The sequence below is a fragment of the Erythrolamprus reginae genome, chromosome 4, assembly GCF_031021105.1.
Source record: "Erythrolamprus reginae isolate rEryReg1 chromosome 4, rEryReg1.hap1, whole genome shotgun sequence".
NCBI lineage: Eukaryota > Metazoa > Chordata > Lepidosauria > Squamata > Dipsadidae > Erythrolamprus > Erythrolamprus reginae.
Window position 1 is genome coordinate 50,944,322 of NC_091953.1, and position 25,718 is coordinate 50,970,039.

General features: G+C 39.3%; 1 protein-coding gene across 4 annotated transcripts in view; it reads left to right on the forward strand.

The window, feature by feature from the left end:
* ROBO1 (roundabout guidance receptor 1) overlaps positions 1-25,718 on the forward strand; it is a 263,181-nt gene that overhangs the window by 133,089 nt on the left and 104,374 nt on the right. For all 4 annotated transcript variants that reach the window (XM_070750258.1, XM_070750260.1, XM_070750259.1 and 1 more), the window contains exon 3: positions 16,416-16,573. In XM_070750258.1, the coding sequence (XP_070606359.1) occupies positions 16,416-16,573 (158 nt within the window). The remainder of the gene's footprint in view (positions 1-16,415; positions 16,574-25,718) is intronic.

Sequence of the window (25,718 nt, forward strand, 5' to 3'; positions counted from 1 at the left end):
TCACAAAGCAAATGGTGAGGCATACATTAGTTCTCTATTCAAATCAAGTGTCTCACCTGCCACATTTGGGCTCTGATGTGCATGTTAAATTTCTGCAGTTGTTTGTTTTGTAATTGATACAGAGTCTAGGAATCATTTATATATAAGAAAGATAACCACTGATCTGTAGACTTTCAGTTTTGTGGAAATATGGATGTTGGTTTGATCGAGCGGTCTGGTAAACATCTTTTCCAGAGCCTGGCTGTTCCATGCTGATCCTGGTGTGAATTTCTTTGTCCAAAGATCCATTACTTGAGATGATGCTTCCCAAGTATTTGAAGCTGTTTACTTTTGTAAAAGTGTCATCAACAGTGATTTTGATTCTACAGAATTAATATTTGGCATTGGCTGGTAAAATACTTCAGTCTTCTTTTATCTGAAGAGCATAGCAGCATCTGAGAATTTGTTGAACATCAACTTTAGTTCACTGTCCTTGTAGACTAAAGGTGCACAATAATCAGCAAAAAATGGGTTTAATGAATAACCATGGAAGCATTTGTGAATTCAATAATAATAATAATAATAATAATAATAATAATAATAATAATAATAATAATAAAAATATTACAATGGAACAAATCTAATATTAAAAAGAAAAAACATATAAAACCCCATCATTTAAAACCATACAACACACACATACCAAACATAAAATATAAAAGCCTGGGAGAGGTGTCTTCGTTCCCCCATGCCTGGTGATATAGGTGGGTCTTGAGTAATTTGCGAAATACAAGGAGGGTGGGGGCAGTTCTAATATCCGGGGGGGGTGATTCCAGAGGTCCGGGGCTGCCACAGAGAAGGCTCTTCCCCTGGGGCCCACCAAGCGACATTGTTTAGTCGATGGGACCCGGAGAAGGCCAACTCTGTGGGACCTTATTGGCTGCTGGGATTCGTGCGGTTCCGGAAGTATTCTGGTCCAATGCCATGTAGGGCTTTAAAGGTCATTACCAATACTTTGAATTGTACTGGAAACTGATCGGCAGCCAGTGCAGGCCACGGAGTGTTGTAGAAACGTGGGTGAATCTGGGAAGTCCCACGATAGCTCTCGCGGTCGCATTCTGCACGATCTGAAGTTTCCAAACATATTTGAAAGGTAGCCCCATGTAGAGAGTGTTGCAGTAATCAAACCTAGAGGTGATTAGGGCATGAGCTACTGTGAGCAATGACTCCCTGTCCAAATAGGGCCGCAACTGGTGCACCAGGCGGACCTGGGCAAACGCCCTCCTCACCACAGCCGAAAGATGGTGTTCCAATGTTAGCTGTGGATTGAGGAGGACGCCCAAGTTGCGAACCCTCTCTGAGGGGGGTCAATAATTCCCCCTCCAGAGTAATGGACGGACAGATGGAATTGTCCTTAAGAGGCAAGACCCACAGCCACTCCGTCTTGTCAGGGTTGAGTTTGAGCTTGTTGACACCCATCCAGACCCCAACAGCCTCCAGGCACCTGCACATCACTTCCACTGCTTCGTTGACTGGACATGGGGTGGAGATGTATAACTGGGTATCATCCGCATACTGATGATACCTCATCCCATGCCCCTGGATGATCTCACCCAGTGGTTTCATGTAGATATTAAACAGCAGGGGGGAGAGGACCGACGCCTGAGGCACCCCACAAGGGAGTAGCCTCGAGGTCAACCTCTGACCCCCCACTAACACGGACTGTGACCAACTGGAGAGGTAGGAGAAGAACCACTGGAGAACAGTGCCTCCCACTCCCAACCCCTCCAGCCGGCGTAGAAGGATACCATGGTCTATGGTATCGAAAACCGCTGAGAGGTCAAGAAGCACCAGGACAGAGGACAAGCCCCTGTCCCGAGCCTGCCAGAGAGCATCCATCAACGCGACCAAAGCAGTTTCCGTGCTGTAGCCGGGCCTGAATCCAGACAGCTGAGGGCCTAGATAATCGACTTCTTCCAAGGACCGCTGGAGCGCCACCATCTTCTCAACAACCTTCCCCATAAAGGGAAGGTTGGAGACTGGACGGTAGTTATTAAGCACGGCTGGGTCCAGGGAAAGCAGCTTGAGGAGGGGGCACACAAGTGCCTCCTTATAAGGAGCCGGAAAGGACCCCCTCCCCAAGGAGGCCTTGACAATCTTCTGGACCCAGCTCCATATCACCTCTCAGCTGGCCGAAACCAACCAAGAGGGACACGGATCCAGTTAACAGGTGGCGGAACTCACAGCTCCAATGGCCTTGTCCAAGATGGGCAAAGACGAGCCCCAGTCACCTCAACTGACTCGTTGTCATCCGATACTGCTATACAATTGGAGCCGAGGTCCACCCGGATCCGAGCGACTTTATCAGCGAAAAACAAGTTAAATTCCTCGGCACTGCCCTGCAAGGGCTCTCCAACTCCCCCCTGATTCAGCAGGGAGCGGGTCACCCTAAACAGAGCGGCGGGGCAGGATTCCGCTGATGCAATCAAGGCGGCATGGTACGTGCATCTTGCCACGTTGAGCGCCACTTTGTAGGTCTTAATAAAAGCTCCTACAAATGTTCGATCGGATTCGGACTTACTCTTTCTCCATCGCTTCTCTAGACCTCTCTTCTTGCGTTTTAACTCCCGGAGCTCTACAGGGTCTAGTGCCACAGAGAGATCGCAATGGCGCAATTTGGTCAAGAGCCTCCGCTGCAGCCTTGTTCTAGGCCTCAGCAAGAGACTCTGTCGAGCTGTGGACGAGTGAATCTGGTAAAACCCCAAGCGCCCTCTGAAAGCCCTCTGGGTCCATCAGGCGTCTGGGGCGGAACCTCCTAATCGGTTCCGTCTCCCTGTGGGGGATGATTGGAGCCAGGAAATCAAGCCGCAGTAGGAAATGGTATGACCATGAGAAAGGTAATGCTTCTAAACCCCTTAGTTTCAGACCATTACTCAGTTGCTCTGAGAGGAATACCATGTCAGGTGTGTGTCCCCCCTCGTGAGTCAGACCCTGAACTACTTGAGTCAGGTCCATGGCTGTCATGGTGGCCATGAACTCTTGTGCTAATCGCGCGAACCGCCGAGTGACAGTAGGTTGACGTCCCCCAGGACAATAAGTCCGGGGAACTCCACCACCAACCCGGCCACCTCCTTGAGCAGCACAGGCAGGGCTGTTGACACACAGCTGGGAGGCAGGTACGTGAGTAAAAAGCCCACCTGAACCCCTAAGTCCAACTTCACAAGGAGGGACTCACAACCTGCAATCTCAGGGGCAACGAGTCTACGCAGGCAAAGGTTCTCCTTGGCTGCAATAGCCACTCTTCCCCTCCTTCCCTGGGGTTGAGGCTGATGCCATATCTGAAACCCGGCTGGGCATATTTCCGAGAGAGGAACTCCTCCCTCTGGGCCCAGCCAGGTTTCAGTCACACATGTCAGATCGTCGTCCTCATCCAGGATCAAATCCCAGACGCAAAGAGCTTTGTTTACCACCGATCTGCCATTGAGCAGCAGCAGCTTGAGCCCAGGGCCCGGATTACACTCGTCACCAGGACCCTGGGTTGAGCTCAAGGGACTGGAACAAGGGATTGCTTTTAAGCAGCGATCTCTTTTTCCTCCAGAACGGCTAGCCCTGTGACTCCCGCCATATCTACCTCTCCCCAGCAGTGAAGGTCAAAGGGAGCTGTTCAATCGGTACCTGATATACACTCCATCCTTCAGATCTTGGCCAGTATGCATGCAGGTAAATAACAGAATGAACAGAATGGCAAATACAACAGACATATCACTCTGTAAAGAACTTGTCATTTGATAATAGAACAGCTAAATCAACTTCATGAATTTCCTCAAACATCCATAATGTCTCCAGATGGTCCTGATTGTTTACAATGTCAAATGCCTTTATTGGATCAATAAAGACTGGATGAGGAAACTTGTCTGATCAATGCACTTCTTCTGGACTTGCCTTATAGCAAATATCAGGGCTACTGAAAGATACACTGCTCTTTCAGGAGATATTATTTTCCAAGGTAATAATCTACTCAGGAGAATATGGGCTGAAAGCCATACTATCTCTCTGAGTGTATGTTTAGATAAAGTTTCTGGTATCTCTGTATTGCATATTTTTAATATATATTAGCTTCTTAAACTAAAAGCTTAAGGATATAAGGAGATCTCTGTAGTCAATAGTTCCTGTCTTACACATAGACTACAGACATTAGCTTAATTTCTCTCCCAGTCTCTTCATGATCAGCCACTTCAAGTTTCCTTTGCTACTACTACTATAAGTCTGAATAAAGTCTGAATAAAATAGCTTTTCAACACAATATACAACCTACTGTCAGAATACTGTTAGTAAAACTCAAACATTAAACATCCACAAAATATATGTGTTCTCTTTCTGTAATTCTCCTTTTCCTCCTCCAATCTATCTGAATTCTCAACATAAATTGAGAATGGTTAAATGCCCCGTTTATCTGAAGAACTGTTTGAAAACATTTAGAACAGCAGTTCTCAACCTGTGGGTTGCGACCCCTTTGTGGGTTGAATGACCCTTTCACAGGGGTTGCCTAAGACCATCGGAAAACACATATTTCCGATGGTCTTAGGAACCAAGACACAGTTCCTCTATCCGTCTCCAGGCTGGTCCACCCACTGCAAATAGATTATTGCAAAACAAGAAATCTGTACCATGGGAACTTCTGAGCATGCGCAGAAGCCGAATTTCTATCACCATCTTGGTTTTGGCTTCTTTGCAATTTTTTTTACATTTTGGCACTGCGCGTTCACGCCCACGAGGTGCGGCCATGCAGCGCAGGAAGAAGCAAATCGGCAGTGAGGTAAATTAGAATCCACTCCTGAATTTCCTAATAAATGTATTATTTTATGGTTCGGGGTCGCTACAACATGAATTATATTAAAGGGTCGTGGCATTAGGAACGTTGAGAACCAATAATAATTGGTTGAAAAGTTGAAAATAAAAAGCTTCCTTGGTATGGCTCCTACAGAATTTTTTTAGTGTGTTTTTGACCATCTCGTCAATGGCACATTTCTTGGAATTTATCTGTGCTTTTTTAAAAAAACTTAGTTCATTGCATTTTATTTTTCCATCTATGTGTGTGTGATAACACTATACTTTATTCATCTAGCCTTGTATAGCCTCATTCTGCAGATTCCAGCACTGCAATAGCAACCTTGATTGGACAGAAACATTGTCTATTGTGCTTTCAGGACTCTTAGTTAAGCACTAACAGATTTAGAAACTGGTTCATTACAGTTATTATTTCCATTTCTGGACTAATCTTTAAGCAGTGGTCCTACTCTATCCATTTAGTTTGGTGCAGAGTTCTTAATATACCTCACAAATTTCTGTGGACATTTCATATGTTATCTGTGTCTGATATTTGTATCGCCTTTGGAGAATTTCCATTACTTTGCAACTTTACTTTTGGTGCTACATCAATAACTTCATAAGCAACTGAAATCTAATATTTTTGTCCAGGAACTGTTTAGGACAAAAAGATTAAATGCAAAAGTATTAAAATTACTTAACTGTTTGACTATTACTCAAACAGTAAATCCTAACCCTTGTAATTATAGTTACCTAACAACATTAAAATCTGGGTCCTGCTAATATCCCTATTGTTACAATTCTATTTTCTTCTGAAAATATTTTATTTGTACCTCACAATCATGGAGTATAATTGTTAAAAGTATCTTAGACACAATTTAGTTCACCTCTTTTCAATACGTATTCAGTACTACATCATCCCCAAAAGATCTGACCAATGTATTTTTTAAATTTTCCAGCAAATAAATGGTTATGAGAATAATCTTTACCAAAATACTACAAAGCTATTTTTAACTTTCAGCCAAAATTTGAATGCTATTATTTAAGTCAATAAAAACATCAATAGGACATTTTGTTTTATTATTTCTATGGGAATCGTTATACAATTTAAGAACAATCCATAATAATATAAATGGGTAATTAGGCTTCACCTTGACTCTCTCATTGGCTAGTTTGCTAATATAATATCACCGATGTTGAAATAAATGATAATCTTGTGTACCATCTTTTTATCTATATTTTATTTATACTGAAATCTAAGCCATAGTTACCTGAAGGAAAATGATTCTAATTTTCAGATATGGCCCATAAAGAAAGCTAAATGTTTTGTAGTTTTAGCCCATAAATACTGATAATAATAATATTTTACTCTACTTAAAAGTAAACAATATGAGGTTATAACAATTGTAAATATTTTACTGTTTTCCTGCATTTTGTATTTATTATCAAAGCTATCCACATGATGTTTCTTTACCTTCTTTTTTAGATTTATTTCCATTATATGATTCCTAAATTATTTATATTGTTAGGGGATAATCTGCTTTCCCATTGTTTATGGCAGCAGCACTTCTCATTAAAATGCTTCATTCCATTTTTAATTAATTCTCCAGATAATTTAAAGTTTGCCATACTACTGTATACTTTGTAAACATAAATTGAGTTGCTTCTGTTACTCTTGAGTATGTTTCCTTTTTACTTTTACATATTTAATTTGTACTAGCCAATTCTATAACACCAAATTTATCTCATCAGCAAACTCCAAAGTCAACATTTCATTTTTTTTTCATCTCAAGCACAAAATCCAGAACTTTCAATTCTTAGAAACATAGAAGTCTGACGGCAGAAAAAGACCTCATGGTCCATCTAGTCTGCCCTTATACAATTTTCTGTATTTTATCTTAGGATGGATATATGTTTATCCCAGGCATGTTTAAATTCAGTTACTGTGGATTTATCTACCACGTCTGCTGGAAGTTTGTTCCAAGGATCTACTACTCTTTCAGTAAAATAATATTTTCTCATGTTGCTTTTGATCTTTCCCCCAACTAACTTCAGATTGTGTCCCCTTGTTCTTGTGTTCACTTTCCTATTAAAAACACTTTCCCCCTGGACCTTATTTAACCCTTTAATATATTTAAATGTTTCGATCATGTCCCCCCTTTTCCTTCTGTCCTCCAGACTATACAGATTGAGTTCATTAAGTCTTTCCTGATACGTTTTATGCTTAAGACCTTCCACCATTTTTGTAGCCCGTCTTTGGATCCGTTCAATTTTGTCAATATCTTTTTGTAGGTGAGGTCTCCAGAACTGAACACAGTATTCCAAATGTGGTCTCACCAGCATTCTATATAGCGGGATCATAATCTCCCTCTTCCTGCTTGTTATACCTCTAGCTATGCAGCCAAGCATCCTACTTGCTTTCCCTACCGCCTGACTGCACTGTTCACCCATTTTGAGACTGTCAGAAATCACTACCCCTAAATCCTTTTCTTCTGAAGTATTTGCTAACATAGAACTGCCAATACAATACTCAGATTGAGGATTCCTTTTCCCCAAGTGCATTATTTTACATTTGGAAACATTAAACTGCAGTTTCCATTGCTTTGACCATTTATCTAGTAAAGCTAAATCATTTACCATATTACAGACGCCTCCAGGAATATCAATCCTATTGCACAGTCATCGGCAAATAGGCAAACCTTCCCTACCAAACCTTCCCCTATGTCACTCACAAACATATTAAAAAGAATAGGACCCAGAACAGACCCTTGTGGCACACCGCTTGTAACCTGACTCTTAATCCATTAAGGCTAAACTAAAAGCCTAAATTTCTATTATTGAGATTGAATTTTTTTTCACTCTTCCCATTCCAAGTCATGAAAATCACTGAAAATGTGCAGAGTTCTCAAACTTGTTATTCATGCAAATATTGCAGTATTGCTGAGCTATAAAAGGTTCTGCAAGCAAAACTGGGTATCCAAACTTCAGCAGTTATCATTTTTAAATTGATAAACAAATGTTCTTAAATAGTAAAGAGGCATATAAATTTGCCAACAGTGGTCATTTTGTACTTTATATCATCTAAAAGTTTTATTGGGAACTCATCAGAAAAATGATTTGGTGAGGAATGGTTAAATTCTTGCACACAATTCAACGACAACAATACATGGACACATAATAGATACAAATGTATGATAAACTGCTCCAAACTTGACCGCAGAAAATACGATTTCAGTAACAGAGTTATTCCTAGATCTACACTGCTGATTTTTTTTTTGCCCTCTTATCCATAATCTAGCAAGGAAAACCAACTAAAGGCCAATAGAGCATCCACTTCATTCCCTTCCCCAACTGGGCTGTTTTCTCTCATAAAACAAGAGAAGCAAGAAACAAATGCTGCACTTAGACTAGCATTACTTCTCTGTCATAAAACTCTCACAGTATCTCTATGTGAAACTAGCAGAGGAATGACTGGGCACAATTAAAACCACAAGGTCAGAATGGCAACTGACACATCAAAAAACTGTCTGAAAAATAACAAAAACTATACACCCTAATATTAAGTTAAACCCAAAGGGGCAGATAAGAGGTCAGCAATGAAAAGCTATGGAAAAAAAGAGCAGAAGGGTGAGGAGAAGAGGGAGAGAAAGGAAGGTTGCTGAATATAAAACCCAAGGGAGCGAGGAAAGCAAGGAGCCAGGGAGGAAGGCGGGGGGAGAAGTTGGGTGCCCCCCCTCCAGGCTTTGCTACCTTGCCCACCCCTCTCCAGGCAAAGAGCCAGACCCAAGTGTTCTAGAAAGCCCCCCTCCTCAAACAGATGAAACGTTTACAACAGAGGAAGGGGCGAGGCGAAGAGGAAGTCAAATTTGCAGCTACAGCCACCAGACTTCGGTAACAGGAAAAAATGCTGGTAAGCCCCAAAGCCAGCTGACGAAGCATTTGCTCCTCTCTCCCCCACTCCACTGAGTCAGGCATCACTCTTTCCTTCCCCCATCCCCCTCAACCTCCAGAGATAGAAGCCGCTCCTTCTGCAGTTTGTAAGAGCTGCAATTCATACTTGCTATTTGCAGTCCTATTTTTTTTGTGAATACAGAAAAATAGTCCTTGGTTCAATCTAACTTATTCCTACCCCAAAGTTACACTTTCCTGCCATTTCACTACCTCTGTATTAGGAAAGAAAAGATGCAATATGATGCCAAATACCCTGAAAGGACTTTTGTGAATGGAATGAATGTCCTTAAAATGCATCAGACAAAATCCTCATAGCTCTGCCCCTTCAGGGACTGTTCGCTGACCTCCTCAACATTAAAAGGAGTTTGAAGCTGTACTGAAAATAGGCTGCGGGGGTGCTTTCCCTTTGGACAGGCTCCTCCCAGGAATCCCCAAGCAGCCTCCATCTTCCAAGGCTTCTTTGAAACTTTTCCCCAACTTCCTCTTTGCTCCTTCCTCTTCACATGAAGCTTCCACTCCTCCCAGCCATCCAACTCCCATGTCGCTACGGAGGGAGGAAAAAGTTTTGCTTTGGAGTTGCCTCCGCCAGGGAGAGCCCAGCCCCTGCCACAGCCACTCGCCCAAACCAAGCCCACCACTCAATAACACAGTGCCAGTGCCAACAATGGCTCAGTCCCTTCAGGGACTGTTCACCGACCTCCTAAGCCTCACGATTTAGCCTGGGACATGAATATGACATTCTCGGTGCTGCTGCTCCTCAAATGAAAGCTGCCGGAGCCACCTCAGTAGTTGCCTCCACCGCTGCCTCCAATGGGACTGGCTAACTCGGGTGGCGCGCCCGCCTTGTCCCTGCCAGTTGGAGGCCCCGGGCAGCTGCCTGGAAAGAGAGGCTTTGCTGCTAGTGCTACGCCTGGCACTCTGGCCATTCCCGGGGCCAAGATGCCAGCCTCCCACCCAGGACTACCAGGCGGCCTCAGCAGCATTCGATGTATAAGATGCACCCAATTTTTAAAGCACTTTTTTGCAGTAAAAAGGTGCGTCTTATACACTGAAAAATTGTAATAGAAATGAACAGATAGCTAACAGTGAAGAATTGGCATATTTTATTCTGAATTATGCAAACATGATATATAAAAAGTCAAATTAGACAGGATATTGTAAAGGTTGCATATGGCAGTTTGATTCCCAACATCATTTGAAATTAGCAATGTTGATTTAACATTTTTAAATTTAGCCATATACTGGCAATTTACTGTTATAATAAATGCTTCCTTTTCACTTCTTTTGATATACTGTATATATTAACAAATGTGATACTAAATAAATATAAATATATAATATTAGCCGTCCCGAGTCTACGGAGAGGGGCGGCATACAAATCTGATAAATAAATAAAATAAAATAAATGCAGGTTGCCATTCAAGATTACATCTTTTTTATTTTGGGGGGTTTCTTATTTCCATTTATGGAAAATAATAATGGAAAATTCAGTGTAAAATCCAAAATTCCATTAGTGTACAAACACTTTTCCATTTTCCTGCTGATAAAGCACAAAAAGAAAAAGCATTGAGGTAGTCAGGCTTCATTTCTAATTCGCGTCTCTCCTCTGAGCATTTGCAAAAATTGAAAGATGGGAAGGAAACAGGAGATGAACATCAAAGGGCCCATATGGCACTTATTAAGTGGTGGAATTAATATGTGCTGCATCAAATTCCACTTTCCCCCCATATATGCATCGATAAATTTTGGCATGCTATTGGGATGGGTTGGTTACAATAACTTACTGTGGCAATGTACTTCTGTATTTTTTTCAATCATAAAATTGTATGTCATCGAAAAAGTTTCTTCAGCGTTTCTTCAGAAGTAAGAAAAGATTTATGCATGTCCTTCATTTTCTAACATGAAAATTGAGAAACACAAAAATTAAATATTCACATTTGTGATTACTGACATTTAAAATATTTAATACTCGACTTTCTGTAATGAGAGCTACTGTCTCCATCCCATATTATACAGCAGAAGAATTTGAGTTATCCCAATGAATCAGAAATAGGTATAGTGCAGTAGCTGCTACGATATAAAATGAATGCTTGCTTAATTTGTATTTAATTAACACATTGCTTATGTTTAATCAGAAAAATCATTGATATCTGTTTCCTTTCAATTGTAATTTGTAAGATTTAAAAGAGGTAATACAAGGTGTAAAGAATGAGGACAGAGAATGTGTTTATAAAGGAATGGAAAATAGTATATAATGTATCATACAATACTGTTTAAAAATATGCATAATATGCCTACTAGAAAAAGGTCAGATCAATACATTGTAACATTATTTCCATAAAATGATAGGTTGCTTTGTGCCTTATAAATATCCAAAAGAGATCAAATGTATAAAAATCAAATAAAAATACATTGCCTTTCCCATCTCTGTCTTCAGTTTGTGAAAATTAAGACTATGTTGTGTAAAAGGGGAAAGTATCCCATCACAGATATTCTCTTTACTATATTGTGCCTTTTTACCAACTTAAAGAGAATGTGGTAGCCACTTGCTACTTCCAGTCCACTCCCTCCTCCACACTTATTTATTATTTTATTTATTTGTTGGTTTGTTTTGTCCAATACATAATGATGCACAATGAAGATTATAGTGGATATACTCGAGTAGAATGTACTATACAAAGAATAGAGGAGAATATATAGGAATAAAACATAACTATGAGAGAATAGCAGAAAAGATATAGGGATAGAAGAGAAGATATAGCAGATATAGGAGAGACTATAGGACAGGGGACGGTAGGCACTCTGGTGCACTTATGTACGCCCCTTACTGACTTCTTAGGAACCTGGTGAGATCAACCGTGGATAGTCTAAGGGTAAAGTGTTGGGGGTTAGGGGATAGTTCCACGCTTTGACAACTCGATTACTAAAGTCGTACTTTTTATAGTCAAGTTTGGAGTGGTTAATATTAAGCTTGAATCTGTTGTGTGCTCTTGTGTCGTTGTGGCTGAAGCTGAAGTAGTCTTTGACAGGCAGGACATTGCAGCATATGATCTTGTGGACAATACTTAGATAATGTTTGAGGCGTCGTAGTTCTAAGCTTTCTAGACACAGGATTGTAACTCTAGTTTCGTAGGGTGTTCTCTTTTGGGTAGAGAAGTGAAGGGCTCTTCTGATGAAGTATCTCTGTACATTTTCGAGGGTGTTAATGGTCAGAAATCCAGTACGGGTTCCAAACAGATGAGCTGTATTCTAGGATGGGTCAGTTTGTATTTGGAGTTCTGATTCTTTTTGCCGATATGAAGGACAGAGCATTTGCTTGTTGAGATTTGAAGTTGCCATGAAACAGAGTCTAGGTCTTTTTGGAGAGTAGTTGTGTTATCAGTGGTGTTCAAAAGTTTTACATCGTCTGCGAAGAGAACACAGTTAGTTGTGATGAGATTGCAAAGGTCATTGATGTAGAGAATGAAGAGCGTTGGTTCCAGTACATTATACCCAGTGTACCCCAGAGTACTCAGTGTACACCCAGTACAGTGATCCCCCGGGTATTGCGCTCCCGATGATTGCGAAACGGCTATATGGCGATTTTTGAACCCGGAAGTAAAAACACCATCTGCGCATGCGCACCCTTTTTTTCTATGGGCACGCATGCGTAGATGGCGCCGGGCAGATCAGCTGCTGGGCGGCTTCCCTGGGTCTTCCCCCGTTCGCCGCTCGCCCGCCCTTCGCCCGGCCACCCGCCCTTCGCCCGCCCTTCGCCCGGCTCGCCCGCCGTTCGCCCGGCCACCCGCCCTTCGCCCACCCTTCGCCCGGCTCGCCCGCCGTTCGCCGCTCGCCCGCCGTTCGCCCGGCCACCCGCCGTTCGCCCGGCTCGTTCGCCGCTCGCCCGCCCTTCGCCCGGCCACCCGCCCTTCGCTCGCTGCTCGCCCGGCCACCCGGGTTCGTTTGGCTTCGGGACATGCCGGCGGCGACGTTTTAAAACAGCCGCGCGGTTTACCAACTGAGTCCCGAAGTCAAAGGCGAACTTCGGGACTCAGTTGGTAAACCGCGCGGCTGTTTTAAAACGTCGCCGCCGGCATGTCCCGAAGCCAAACGAACCCGGGTGGCCGGGCGAGCAGCGAGCCCGCCCTTCGCCTGGCCACCCACCGTTCGCTCGCTGCTCGCCCGGCCACCCGGGTTCGTTTGGCTTCGGGACATGCCGGCGGCGACGTTTTAAAACAGCCGCGCGGTTTACCAACTGAGTCCCGAAGTCAAAGGCGAACGTGGGCGTGGGCGGCGGGGAAACCCCAATCTTCGGCTCCTCGCTGCTGGGAAGTAAAAACACCATCTGGGCATGCGCAGATGGTGTTTTTACTTCTGCAGCGCTACTTCGCGAAAACCCGCTCGTTGCGGGGGGTCCTGGAACGGAACCCTCGCAATGATCGGGGGATCACTGTATACCCAGTACACTGCAGCAGCCTTATTTGTCTGCGGGGAGGGGTAGGAAGGAAAGGAGGAAGGAAGGAAGGATTCTGAGGATCACTTCCAGCTTTCACAATGAAACACAGTAGGGAAATTGACAGGCTCCTGGTCCCACTAATATTTTTTTCCACACTGGTCATTCTGTTTTGTTTTGGGCATTATTATTATTATTTTTGTTTAGGTGAGAAATTATCTTTGAAGATGATCCATAGGTCAGAGATTGTCTAGTCTGTTTATAAAATTCTCAAAAGTGAAGTGTCTAATACTTTCATTCCTGTCTTTTAAAGTGTTGCATGAAATTTATCATTTATTCAGCAATTTGGTTGCCATTTGTCCTTTTGTTTTCTGTTACCTTAGAAGACACAAAGACTGAAAAAAATGTAGGCCATAGCTTAGCATTTGACTCCTAACAAGACAAGACAAAACCTAAATAGATAACATGAAAAGGAAATGGGGAAGGACTGTTAATCTTTATTAATTGCAATAAGAAAACATAAGAAATTACTTAGTAATAGTAGAATTTATTGATCTATTTTGAGGAAATAAAATCTGCTTCTTGAAAAAATTGGCATGAGATGAAAGCATCATTTGATAAACTAACAATTGTGGTTTTACTAACAATACTTTAGCATTATGTTTAATTCAAACTACTTTTCTTTGTTCAATAAACCACATCTAAAATAAAAGTCATAATTCAGCAGGCTGTGTGAATAAAAAAAATATTTAAAGAAAAAAAGTTGAGGGCAACTTTTTCACATAGGAAAGCTGAACTTGATCATAGTTCTAAAAAGAAAAACAAATAAGGAAAAAATAAGCTCTCTCACACATTTTTACAATCACCAGCTAGGGCAACCCAGTTGGCAGTGTGTCTGAACATCCTATAAAGATGCGTTACTGGTTATGTACGCTAAAAAATAATACTGACTTTTATATTTCAAGTTCTAAGAAATATGGTAGATATTTTGCTAAATAGGAATTTAAAACTTCAATATATGTTCAGGTTACATTTGGAATGAATTAATAGAAAAACCTTAAGAAAAATGGCTTTCTGGGGGGGAAGTTAAATTTATAATTCCATGCTACATATATTTCTTACAACTATGGAAATAATTACATGAAATAATTACTATTGCAGCCAAAAACTGAGCTCATGAAGGCCACATGCAGCTCTCCTGAGCTCTATGTTCACCAGCAGTGGGTAGCAGAAGGCCATCACAGCCAAAAACGGAGCTCAGGAGCCCGACATGAGTGACATAAAACTGGCCACACCAACCTTGGCCAGGCCCATGCGAGGCCCCCGAGGTCAAATGCAACCCTGATGCAACCCTCAATGAATTTATTTGGGGGGGGGGGTTATGCCGCCCTTCTCCTTAGACTCAGGGCGGCTTACAACATGTTAGCAATAGCACTTTTTAACAGAGCCAGGATATATTTAGTTATGCATTATGGTTGCCCCAAAGATTTGTCTTTTAGTAGAAATAGTTGGAGGAAATTTTAACTAGAAATGAATAAATTTAAAATTCATTAAACATCCAGGGTAGGCTTTGAGGTGTTTACAGGGGTGGGCTTCTGGGGGTTCGGCAGGGTTTGGGCGATCCTCTAAGCAAGGGTCACCAGGATTCAGCAAACCCCCAAATGCCATTGCTGGCTGACCACACCTGCCCCTCCCCACCCCAGCCAGGAGTCTCCACATGGCCCCTTTCATCATTCCAGGTAAGTGCAGAAGCCATGCGGAGAGTCTGGGAGGGCCTACTAGAGGTTCTGGAAGTCTAAAAATGGGCCTGTTTCCTGTCTCCGGGGCACCTCTAGACCCTGGGGAAAGCTGTTTTTGCCCTCCCAGAGGCTCAGGGAAAGCCTCTGGAGCCTGGAGAAAGTGAAAAATGCCTCCCCACCATGGTACATGTAGCTGACTAGGCCACACCCATTCTGATCACGCTCACCCAGCAACAGGGCAGTGAATCTTTTGCTAAAGGATCTGAAGCCGACCCCAGATGTTTAATGTATTTTATCACAATGAAATACATATCAACAATGAAACAACTAGTATGACAGTGACCGTAACAAAGGATACTCTTATTAAAATCCACATTAAATTTAGTACAAATAGTAATTTTGATTGTATTTTATTTTTGTTTGCACTTCTATTGTTTTCTCTTTGTTAATTAAGGTGATTGTATTCTGAGAATTGTAAACAATTGGATGGCAGAAAAAATATTAGAATTTTACAGAGAAAAAAATAAAATAGTGATAATAATACAAAGTATCCAACCAATATTTTGGAGCTTTGTGAACCTGATATTTTATATCATTCATGCTTTTCAGTGCTTTGTATTTAATTGAAATAGTTGTATATTTTAAAAATACAATCCCTGACTAGTTCATATCATTGATAATAAAAGCCTTTTGCTATAAATGCATAATTCTTTAATAAATGTGACTTACTTGCAACCAGGGGCAGGCTTCTCCCGGAACGGGAGGGGGGCATTCTGGTGGCGGAAATGGAGCTGCGTGCGCAGTTCTGGCTGATCGGTGTTCAGGTGCATGCGCCCAGTGCAAGATTTGCTTCCTGTGCATGCGCAGAAAGCGAAATCTCACAGGAGGATGGGTTTTTTGCTTCTGTGCATGTGCAGAAGCAAAAAACCGCTGAAAATCGCTGATATCTAGTGGTCGCGCGCATCCTCACACAAGATTCTGCTTTCTGTGCACTCAATAGAAGCGAATCTCGCAATGGGTATGCGTATCCAAAACCCTCTCATACTCCTGTGACTGCTGACCGCAAACTCATTCCTGCCGGAAGCATCCCGGTAAACAGAGATAAGTGTGGCCCCTCATTGTTTGTAACCAAGTGCTCCTTGAGCATTCTTGCATATTTTGAGTCACTTTCTGAAAAACTGATTACTCAGCATTTCCCAGATCTACTATGTAGTCACTGACAATATTTAGAAAAGTGGCATTCCATTAGGTGTTGGGTTTTTTTAACCATATCATTGTAACAGAAGCAGTAGGCTGCAGAGATTAAAATAAATTATGTCTTTATTGTAATGCAATACAGTACTGGTGCAACTTAAATCTAAATCTAAAGTCAATGCTACATCTTTTACATTTAGAATACTTGAAGCTGTTTTGACACTTGCTTATTAATAACCTTTTAAAAAATTATTCTCTCATGTTCCCCCTCCCCTTTTCATTTGTCTTTTCAGTACTGCGAGATGACTTCAGACAAAATCCTTCAGATGTTATGGTAGCAGTGGGTGAGCCAGCTGTGATGGAATGCCAACCTCCTCGAGGCCATCCTGAACCTACAATTTCATGGAAAAAGGATGGATCTCCTTTGGATGACAGAGATGAAAGAATTACAGTAAGCTTTTTCCTTTAAAAACAATTACAATAACTAAAATATAGTTGCTTATTTAGCCATATATTATTTACCCCTTTGTGCAAACATAAATTGCCACCCTGTATATGAAAATAAAAGGTAGAATTACATGATAATTCTTTTGAAAGATTGCATTGCAACTGTGGCAGAGTGCTACAATTCTTCAAAAATAAGTAAACTTGCTTTTATCTTTTCATTTATACTGATATGTAATGTTGTTGGATCAGTTACATCTGATTTTACCAGTTTTAATTAAAAATAAAATAGTGATAAATAGTCTTTACAGTCCTCTATTATAATCTTCCTTCTTCAAAAATAAATAAAATTCTGAAGAAAGGAGAATAAAGTTAATTGAAAGCTGTAAACCCTTGTATCATGCTAATTACAGAATGTTTACAATAAACATTCTGAAAATTTATGTCCTTCCTTCTTCAATAGTATCTGTATTATTGTGATACTATTTATGAGTGTCATAAACGAAAATGATTTAATATTACTGATTTTCTTTGGATTGTGAAAGCTTTTTACCTCAATTGATTAAAGAATTGATGGAACAATATTCCCAAACCTTCTTTTTCAAAGAAAAACAAGTATATTGAAAGAAATAATGCATTTACTGTTTGTTTTCATGCTTTTTAATGTTCTTTTTAAAAAAATGACAATTTTTAAAAGTGCCATCAGACTAACAGTAATTAGAAACCAATATTTGCTGTTTTGTTTCATTTTCTTTCCATTTGGAAATGTCATCCCAAAGATACTTTTTCAAAAGGCAATTGGACTTTCTTGTTCTTCTTTTCACTTTTGCTTCTCATCCAAGAAGCTTCTTCAGTTCTGACGATGGTGGAAAATGGAAAGAGTACTGTGCTAAAAAATAGCATTTAACTAAATTCCCACAGATTCCTGTTAAATATGTTCACCTATACTTTTATATCTTTTCTTCTATTCTTTTCTTTACTTATATTATTACGTATCTTTCTCTTCAATGTGTATTATGTATTATGTATTGGAGAAAATAAATAAATAAATAAATAAACAATCAGTATTTTTGGAATGGATAGGGGAAAGAGCACACACTTCTTTAAAATAGCCAAGTGTCAAATAGCTGAAAATAATTACATTTATCAATCATCATTTAAACAATTAAAATAAATTTGAAAGTTCATTAATTCAATACAGAATACAGATCTGTAATCTAAACATGAGTAATAATTTTTACCAGATTATAGCCCTGAATTTTTTAAAAAAGAAACATCTTGATGAATATGTATAATCCTAGCCTTGTTGGCATTATTTTTTCCCAATCTTGTCATTTTACATTTTGCTTATTTCACATTTTTCCTTAATAACTTTGCACTTCATAAATACCTATATTGCTTCTGGTCATATTAAAAGTTTAATTGAATCAAAATACTTTTAAAATAATGTATATTTCAAGTATCTGATTTCTTCTACTGAATAGTTAAATAACCTTTTTTTTGGAACTGTGCCACATACAGATAGTAAGCATATAAAAAGCAGCAAACTGACATACAATATGTTGAACACTATCCAAGTCTCCTTTTCAAGAGAAGCCAAAAAAGTAGATGCTTTCTGTCACAATTTATATGGTTTGTGGATTTGGTAAGCAAGCTGACATAGTTTCATTTGCAAGTGGAAGCAATTTTAAGTAGTTAATGGAAGACAGAAAGGCATAAGAATGTCATTTTTTTCTTTGCACTGAAGTCTGTAAGAGTTAATATGGTATTTCAGAATGTTTCAGTTTGAAGAAATATATTAAATGAAATTTTATGTACTGATATTCTTTAAAATTAATTTTGCTTGATTAAATTTTAAATGATTTATTATTTTCAGATACATAATTATTTTAGTTATTATATTACTGTAATAATTATAGTAGTTCAAATCCACTAGAGAAATTTAAGTGCATTAACCTATGCCTTTTGTAACCTTTGAGATACAGTTGGATAGGTTAGATATAAATAAAGTTTTGGAGTATGATCAGTGATGGGCTTCTACCGGTATGGTCAGTTATGCATTTTTGGTCAGGTATGCAGAACCAGTAGAAAATTTTTTGAATTTTTTTCTTTTTCCCCTTTTTTCCTATTGCAGTAAATGAGGTTGAATGTGTATAATTTTAGAAGAGCTGTGCGCGTGCTTATGTGTGTGTGTGTACATACACCTACAGTTTATATAGTAGATAATGTATATTTTTGTGTGCCTGTGTGTAACATGTATGTACACATATGGCATATATACATATAATTAAATAGTATATTTTGAGTGTCCAGTAATAGTAATTACGGTAGAGAGGGAAATTATATCTCTTTGAGGCGAGGAGAGGCCGGGCACCCTAACCCAAACCCTTGACATAAGTGACATCAAGTTGGCCACCTAGAAGGCTGTTAAGGTTTATGAGAATCACAGGATTATATGGGAATATATGGATGTGAATGGAAAAGAGGAGTGAAAGTACTATAAATGATGATACGAATATAAGAAACTAAGTGTAAATCTTGGGGGCAGATAATAGATTTTTATAAGATGCAAGATATAAGATATATGTAGCATGAAATAAGTATTGAAAACGGAAGTAATAATTAAATAATGGAATGAATTTACTGAGATAAGAAATGAACTGTTTTTTGACTTAAGCTATTTTCTAATGAAAAGATGTTATCAACTTCTTGTGATTCAGTCTGAGGCTCCTCAGGGAACGGCTGGAACTCTGCCGGCTCCATGCTCAGAGGGGGAGGACGAGGAACAGGAGGAGGAGGAGGAACAGGCAGACGGGGAAGAGGAAGGTCAGGATGAGGAGGAGGGAGAACAGCCTGAGACCCCCGGGGGGGAGCTCTCCCCAGCGAGTAGCCTGGAGTCATTAGATGAGAACGCACAAGCCATCATAGATATGAGTCAGAGAAGGGCAGCACAAAGAAGGGGACAATTAGCCAGGTATTTCCATCCCTAATAGGCAACAGCTGGGTTTGGGTGTGATTCTCCTCAGAAAGGTTGAAAAGGCAGGCCCGCCCTTCCTGTATTGTGGAGAGTTATCTTTTGGGAGTCCTGTGACCTTGCTTCGATCCTTGGCGTCTCTGATTCTGGCTTGTGGCCTCGAAGGCTGAAAACTTGGGGGAGGCGTGGGTTTTATTATCTACAGTGGTGGGTGTGCCAGCAAGAAGCCTGTTGTATTGCCTGGCTGTCGTGACTCTTCTGTGAAGCTTCATAGCATTCCAGTTTGTAAGAACAGTTTTTGTTATCTGTGTTTGTTTTCAAAGATATAAAATGACTTTGCTTTTTACCAGCGTGTCTGGATACTCTTTTTAGTTGGTGTTGACGTCTGGGGGAACCCAGACAGAACACAACTTTATAGATTTGAAACTATTAAAAATATGGATTGAAGAAGGGGAAGCTTTTCCTATTACCTATTGGGATCAATTTAAGTAGAATAGGGCATGAGAATTCTGCTGGGTTTGCAGCGATAAACTTAGACTAGGGCATAAAAACTAGCTGAGTATACAGCAGTTATATTTATAATTAGATCCCGGTTGGATATTGGAGGGCTTTCTTCCTTCCTTTTAATTTTTTTTTTTATGAATAATGATAGAGAAACTACCTTAGATATTTAAACTTTAGACAATGTGGATTATAAATTTTGAAGAGCATATTATTAATTTTAGAAAGGATATAAGCATGCTCAGGATTAGGGAAGGGGAATTTTCTTTTTTATTCACTGGGACCAACAATTTAGACTAGGGTATGATGATTCCGCTGGGTATGCAACGATAAAACTAGACTAGGGCACGATGATTCAGCTGGGTAGGCAGCGTTAATTATAAAAGTTGACTCCGGTGGGCTATAAAGGAAATTTCTTTCTTTTCTTTTCTCTGTTTGGGTTGGATGATTCTGTTGGGTATGTTCTTCTTTATAAAGTAACTTTAAAATTTTGCAAATTTTGGAAAATACATCTACAGTTACCTTATCTACTTAGTGTAATTTTCTATTTTCTGTCTTATATCTCTTTGTTTTCTTATAGATTTAATTCTATTTTATTTTTTTTAACTTTCTTATTTTTAATTTTTTATATAAAGGAATTAGTAATTAGATTTGTAATTGGATTAATTTGGAAATATTTGGTGACACTATTTGTTTTGTTTTTTCCCCTTTGATTACGCTACCACAAGATGTTTTTAATAGGCGCTAATTATCTGTAAAGGGTATTGATTATGCATAAAAATTGACATAGCAGCGGTTAGGAAAGAATTGAAATATTTTAGCCTATTGTGTAGTTGGAGAAACTAAAATTTGGAACAGCTTAAATGGTATTTCAGCTAATAGTATATCTGTATAGCATTAAAAAACATGGCAGCTATTTTTTATCCAGATGTTAAAAGTTAAAAGTAAAGGTGATAGCATTTGGCTTGTATAACATAACTTCCTGAAAATGATTTATTGTAAAGCAAGTGGATGTTGTTGTTATAATTTTTACTGTAATGTGATTGGAGAGAAAAAAAATTTAAAAATTCTTCCGTGAAAAAGTTGGCCATCTTTAAGCCAGTCACCTGACCTTTAAGCCACCCCCAAGCCACTCCTACCTGGTCACATGGCTGGCAGGCCACACCCACAAAATAAGCCACAGCCACAGAGCCGTAGTAAAAAAATTTGTAGCCCTTCATTGAGCAGGATTCCTTCTTCAGTATCTTCCCATCATTTTCAAGGAGTAATCTCTGGTAGTACCTCTGATTCTCAGCTTTTGAAGATGTCTACAAATAGATCATCATGCGGAGAGCTGACCTTCATGATTGTCAGTTAGCTTAAATTTGCACAGAATACTTTTTTTATTTTGTTTGTTTGTTTATTTAAGCAGGGAAAAGTTTCTGCAAGGAAATATATTTCAGATGGTTTCAATGGTCCTTTTTCTTGTTTAACATATTCATTTTTGTTCACTTCTGTGTGCTTAGCTAAATGGGATAATTCCATGTAAACTAGATTTTTTCATCTAGCTAATCAAATTCCTCTGGCATTCTTGCAAGCCCCAAGCATTGATCTATGACTGAATAATGTTTTACAAGACAGAAAGAGAGTATTTTGTGTTGTGGCTATCAATGCTTTAGCCAAGTTGTTAACAATATAAGATCACAAATTGGTAGAGGCACTGATACTGCTATTAGAAAGCAAAACCCTGGTCCAATGAAGATAAGCAAGATTTTCTTACTAGCAAATATCAGAAAGCAAACAGACAAGGAATTAAGATTTCCAAAGAGGCAAGAGAGCTTGAAGACAGGACATAGAGCCTATAAAATAGAACTGTAATGGAATATATAATTGCTTGTACTGCATTCCCATTAAATGAAGAAAGTTTCCAGTTAACACTGAAACAAACTTGTTATATGGCTATAAGACCCAGACTAATGAGAGCAACAATCTTCAAATACTGTATCTTCCTCCCAGTACAACTGGGAAATAATAGCCATTTTTCTGATCTCTAAATTTGAAATGTTGAAGCTGCAATATTTTTCTGAATTGAATTCCCTTGAATGCAGGAATACAATTATGAGCAGCAAAACATCAAATCTAGTAATTGCCTCAACTTGTCTCCTTTCCAGCTGATGATGATTCATAAGCTAGGAGATGACAGATTCCATTTTAGGTAAAGATTTGTTGCCTAGTATAAATCTGAATCACTGTTTTGTGAATCAACTCTTAAACTGATAAATGATTTGAAATATATTATTTCTGGTTTATATTTTATGTCATAAGATTTTGCAAGGATACGTTGTATCGTACTTTTTATATAGAAGTGTACTTTGCCACCAACAATAAGTAATTCAGTAATTGTGTAAAGCACAATATGACACTTAATAGATCATGTACATTGCATCTTTCCAATGTATATTTTGTATGTCTTTTCACATAAAATGAATTTGGAACTGAATTAAGTGGAAAAGACTTTCTGTGCAGATATTCAGAAAATGAAAATACATTCTAAAAAAAAAATCACTCTTAAAAATTACATTAAATCATATGCGTTTGCTTAGTATTATTGTATGAGAAAAGGCAATTCCTAACATTATTATTATTATTATTATTATTATTATTATTACTACTACTACTACTATTACTATTATTACTACTATTACTATTACTATTATTACTACTATTATTATTTTTATTAGATTTGTATGCCATCCCTCTCTGAAGACTCAGCCAAACCTTCTTTTGTCAGGAGAGTATTGCAAGAGGTCATTCAGGACTAGGGCCTCAGTCTAGCCACCATTATCGCCTGGCCTTTTGGACAGCCAGCTTTGGTATGTCCCATTCCTGGGTGTTTTATCCACCATGAGGGAGAAGGGGCGTTGGTCTCACTTGATACACCTCTTCTTGGAGAGCTGGATATAGCATCCAGCCCCATGCAGTATAGTCATCATTGACTGTTGGCTTCAATTCTGTGGTAGGAATGTCCTAACTTAAGATGGCACAATAGAGTCTGTCACTTCGCTTCTTCGTTTCAAACTGACAAGCATATCAATAAGGGCATCACTCAGTAATGGGCAGCCAAAAATTTTACTGCCACACTGTGGGTGTGGCTTATTTTGTGGGAGTGGCTTGATGGTCATGTGACCAGGTGGGAGTGGCTTGTCGGCCATGTGACCAGGTGGGAGTGGCTTGAACGATCATTATCATTCAAGTGAACTGTTAAGTCCTCAACTTACAACCTCACCAGTGTCGCTCTCTAGGGTGACAATTTGCTTCACGTTTCCCACGCTCTCCTTCCTGGGTCGCCCCCCGCCTCAGGCTGGGTAGCTAGGTGAATGGGTGCCGATCAGCTGCTGAGAAAAGAGGGGGGAGTAAATGCCCCCCTGTAACTCCTGCTAGTGCTGATCTCCCTACTGCTTTCTGAGGAGGAGAAAGAGGATGGGAGTGGGGGATAGTCAGCTGGAGCTGGGCACACAGCTTCATTTCCGCTGGTGGAACTGTGTTCCACCCCGTCCTGGCAGCACCTAAACAGTTTTGACAGTCTCAGTCCAATCAGAGGAGAGATTTAACCCATTCCTGGATGCTATATCCAATTCTCTGAGAATAGGCGTATCAGTTAAGACTAACGCCCCTTTTAAGACACTTCAGAATAATTTTGTGAAACAATACAGGTGAAGTTAAATATTACAAGTCACTTTCACATAGAGCCATGAACATAGTAACCAAGGAAATTAATACTTTTAGAATTAAAATAGTTCATGCATTTTGTTTTCTGTTTTCTAAATAATCCAACTCAAAATATACTGCTCAAAAAAATAAAGGGAACACTCAAATAGCACATCCTAGATCTGAATGAATGAAATATTCTCATTGAATACTTTGTTCTGTATAAAGTTGAATGTGCATAACAGTGTGAAATTAATTGTCAATCCGTGTTGCTTCCTAAGTGGACATTTTTATTTCACAGAGGTTTGATTTACTTGGAGGTATATTGTGTTGTTTAAGTGTTCCATTTATTTTTATGAGCAGTGTATTATTCTGTACTAACATCAGTCTTACTCGAATACCCTTGATGTTGCTTAGTATGTTTGAATGAATAACAAATAAACATGATCACTAATATAAAACCAAGATAGTATCCTGGATTAAAGTTTTTAGGACCAAACTATAGTTTAATGATGGCATATTTAATAATATGCTACAGTACAGTTTTGTAATCAGATTTAACTTTACCTGACAACCATTCTTATCAGATTTCATTTAATTTGTTTGCTCTCCAAATTTTACAGCAACAATCTGAATTGGAGAAGAACAGCAAACAAACTCCATATGCTAATAAAACAGGTATAGTTTTATTTAAACATCTGTGAAACTTTATTATTTATTTATTCGACATCTATGCCGCCCAGTCCCGAAGGACTCAGGGTGGCTTACAACAATGATAAAAATACAATAAAATAGATACAAAAATAGATACTAAAACATTATAAAATGAAAAACCCCATAAGGAATAAAAGACTGTCACAGTCATACACATGCACACCATTCATAAAATTGGCCATCTAGGATGTAAAATTTATGGCTCCCAGGAGGGTGGGGGCAGTATGGACATCAGGTGGAAGCTGGTTCCAAAGAGCCATGGCAGCCACAAAGAAGGCCCTCCTCTGTAGTCCCACAAACCTGCATTGCTTAGTCAATGGGGCCCGGAGGAGACCAACTCTGTGAGCTGTTATTGCTCTCGGGGAGGCATGCGGCAAGAGGCAGTCCTGTAAATTATATATATAAATATGATATTTATAACCCTCCAAATTTCTGTATAAATATAAAATGTAATTGTTCTCCACACAAGCCCTAAAAGTGTATAAAATGAATAATTAAATGAATAAAAACATTAGATTTGTTCATTTATTTTTAAAAAATGAACTGAAGCTGCATATTTCAGTGTAAGGGCCCACATTAGGGATTACAGTGTGAGTTTAAAAATATAACCAATTATGTTTTAGATAACATGTTTTTTCCTAGAAAGAGGATATCATGGAAATGACTGCTCTAAGGAATATTCTGAGTAACTATTGGATAAAAATCACTTATATTTACTCAGAATAACACTGTAACTGTAAATCCATATGACTTTATTTAAGCATTGTCTTAACTGGCCATTGTCTTAACTAAGCATAATTAACTGGGAAGTAATTTAGTCTGTAAGTAACATTTGCCAAGAACTACCTGGTTGGTCCTAGGAGGTGGGCCATCTCTACTGTAGTATACACCCTATGTAACTTCTCCAGAACTGAAATAGCCAAAATTTTATAAATGTTTTGAATAGTCTAGTACAGTGTTTCCAAACCTTGACAACTTGAAGATATCTGGAATGCTGGCTGGGGACTTCTGGGAGTTGAAGTCCAAATATCTTCAAGTTGCCAAAGTTGGGAAACACTGGTCTAGTAGACTATTTACTTCTTCCATTAAAATGTAAATATTAATTTATCAAATTCCTAAACAAATTCAAATGGTATTATTCAGTGTAAATATTATGTATATTCTCTCCTCCCCTCCTCCCTCTTTTTTTTCCTTCTCCCTCCCACTCTCCCTCACCATTATTGATTCACAGAATAATTCTTCTTTAGAAACTTGACTGTTTTATATATCTTTCACC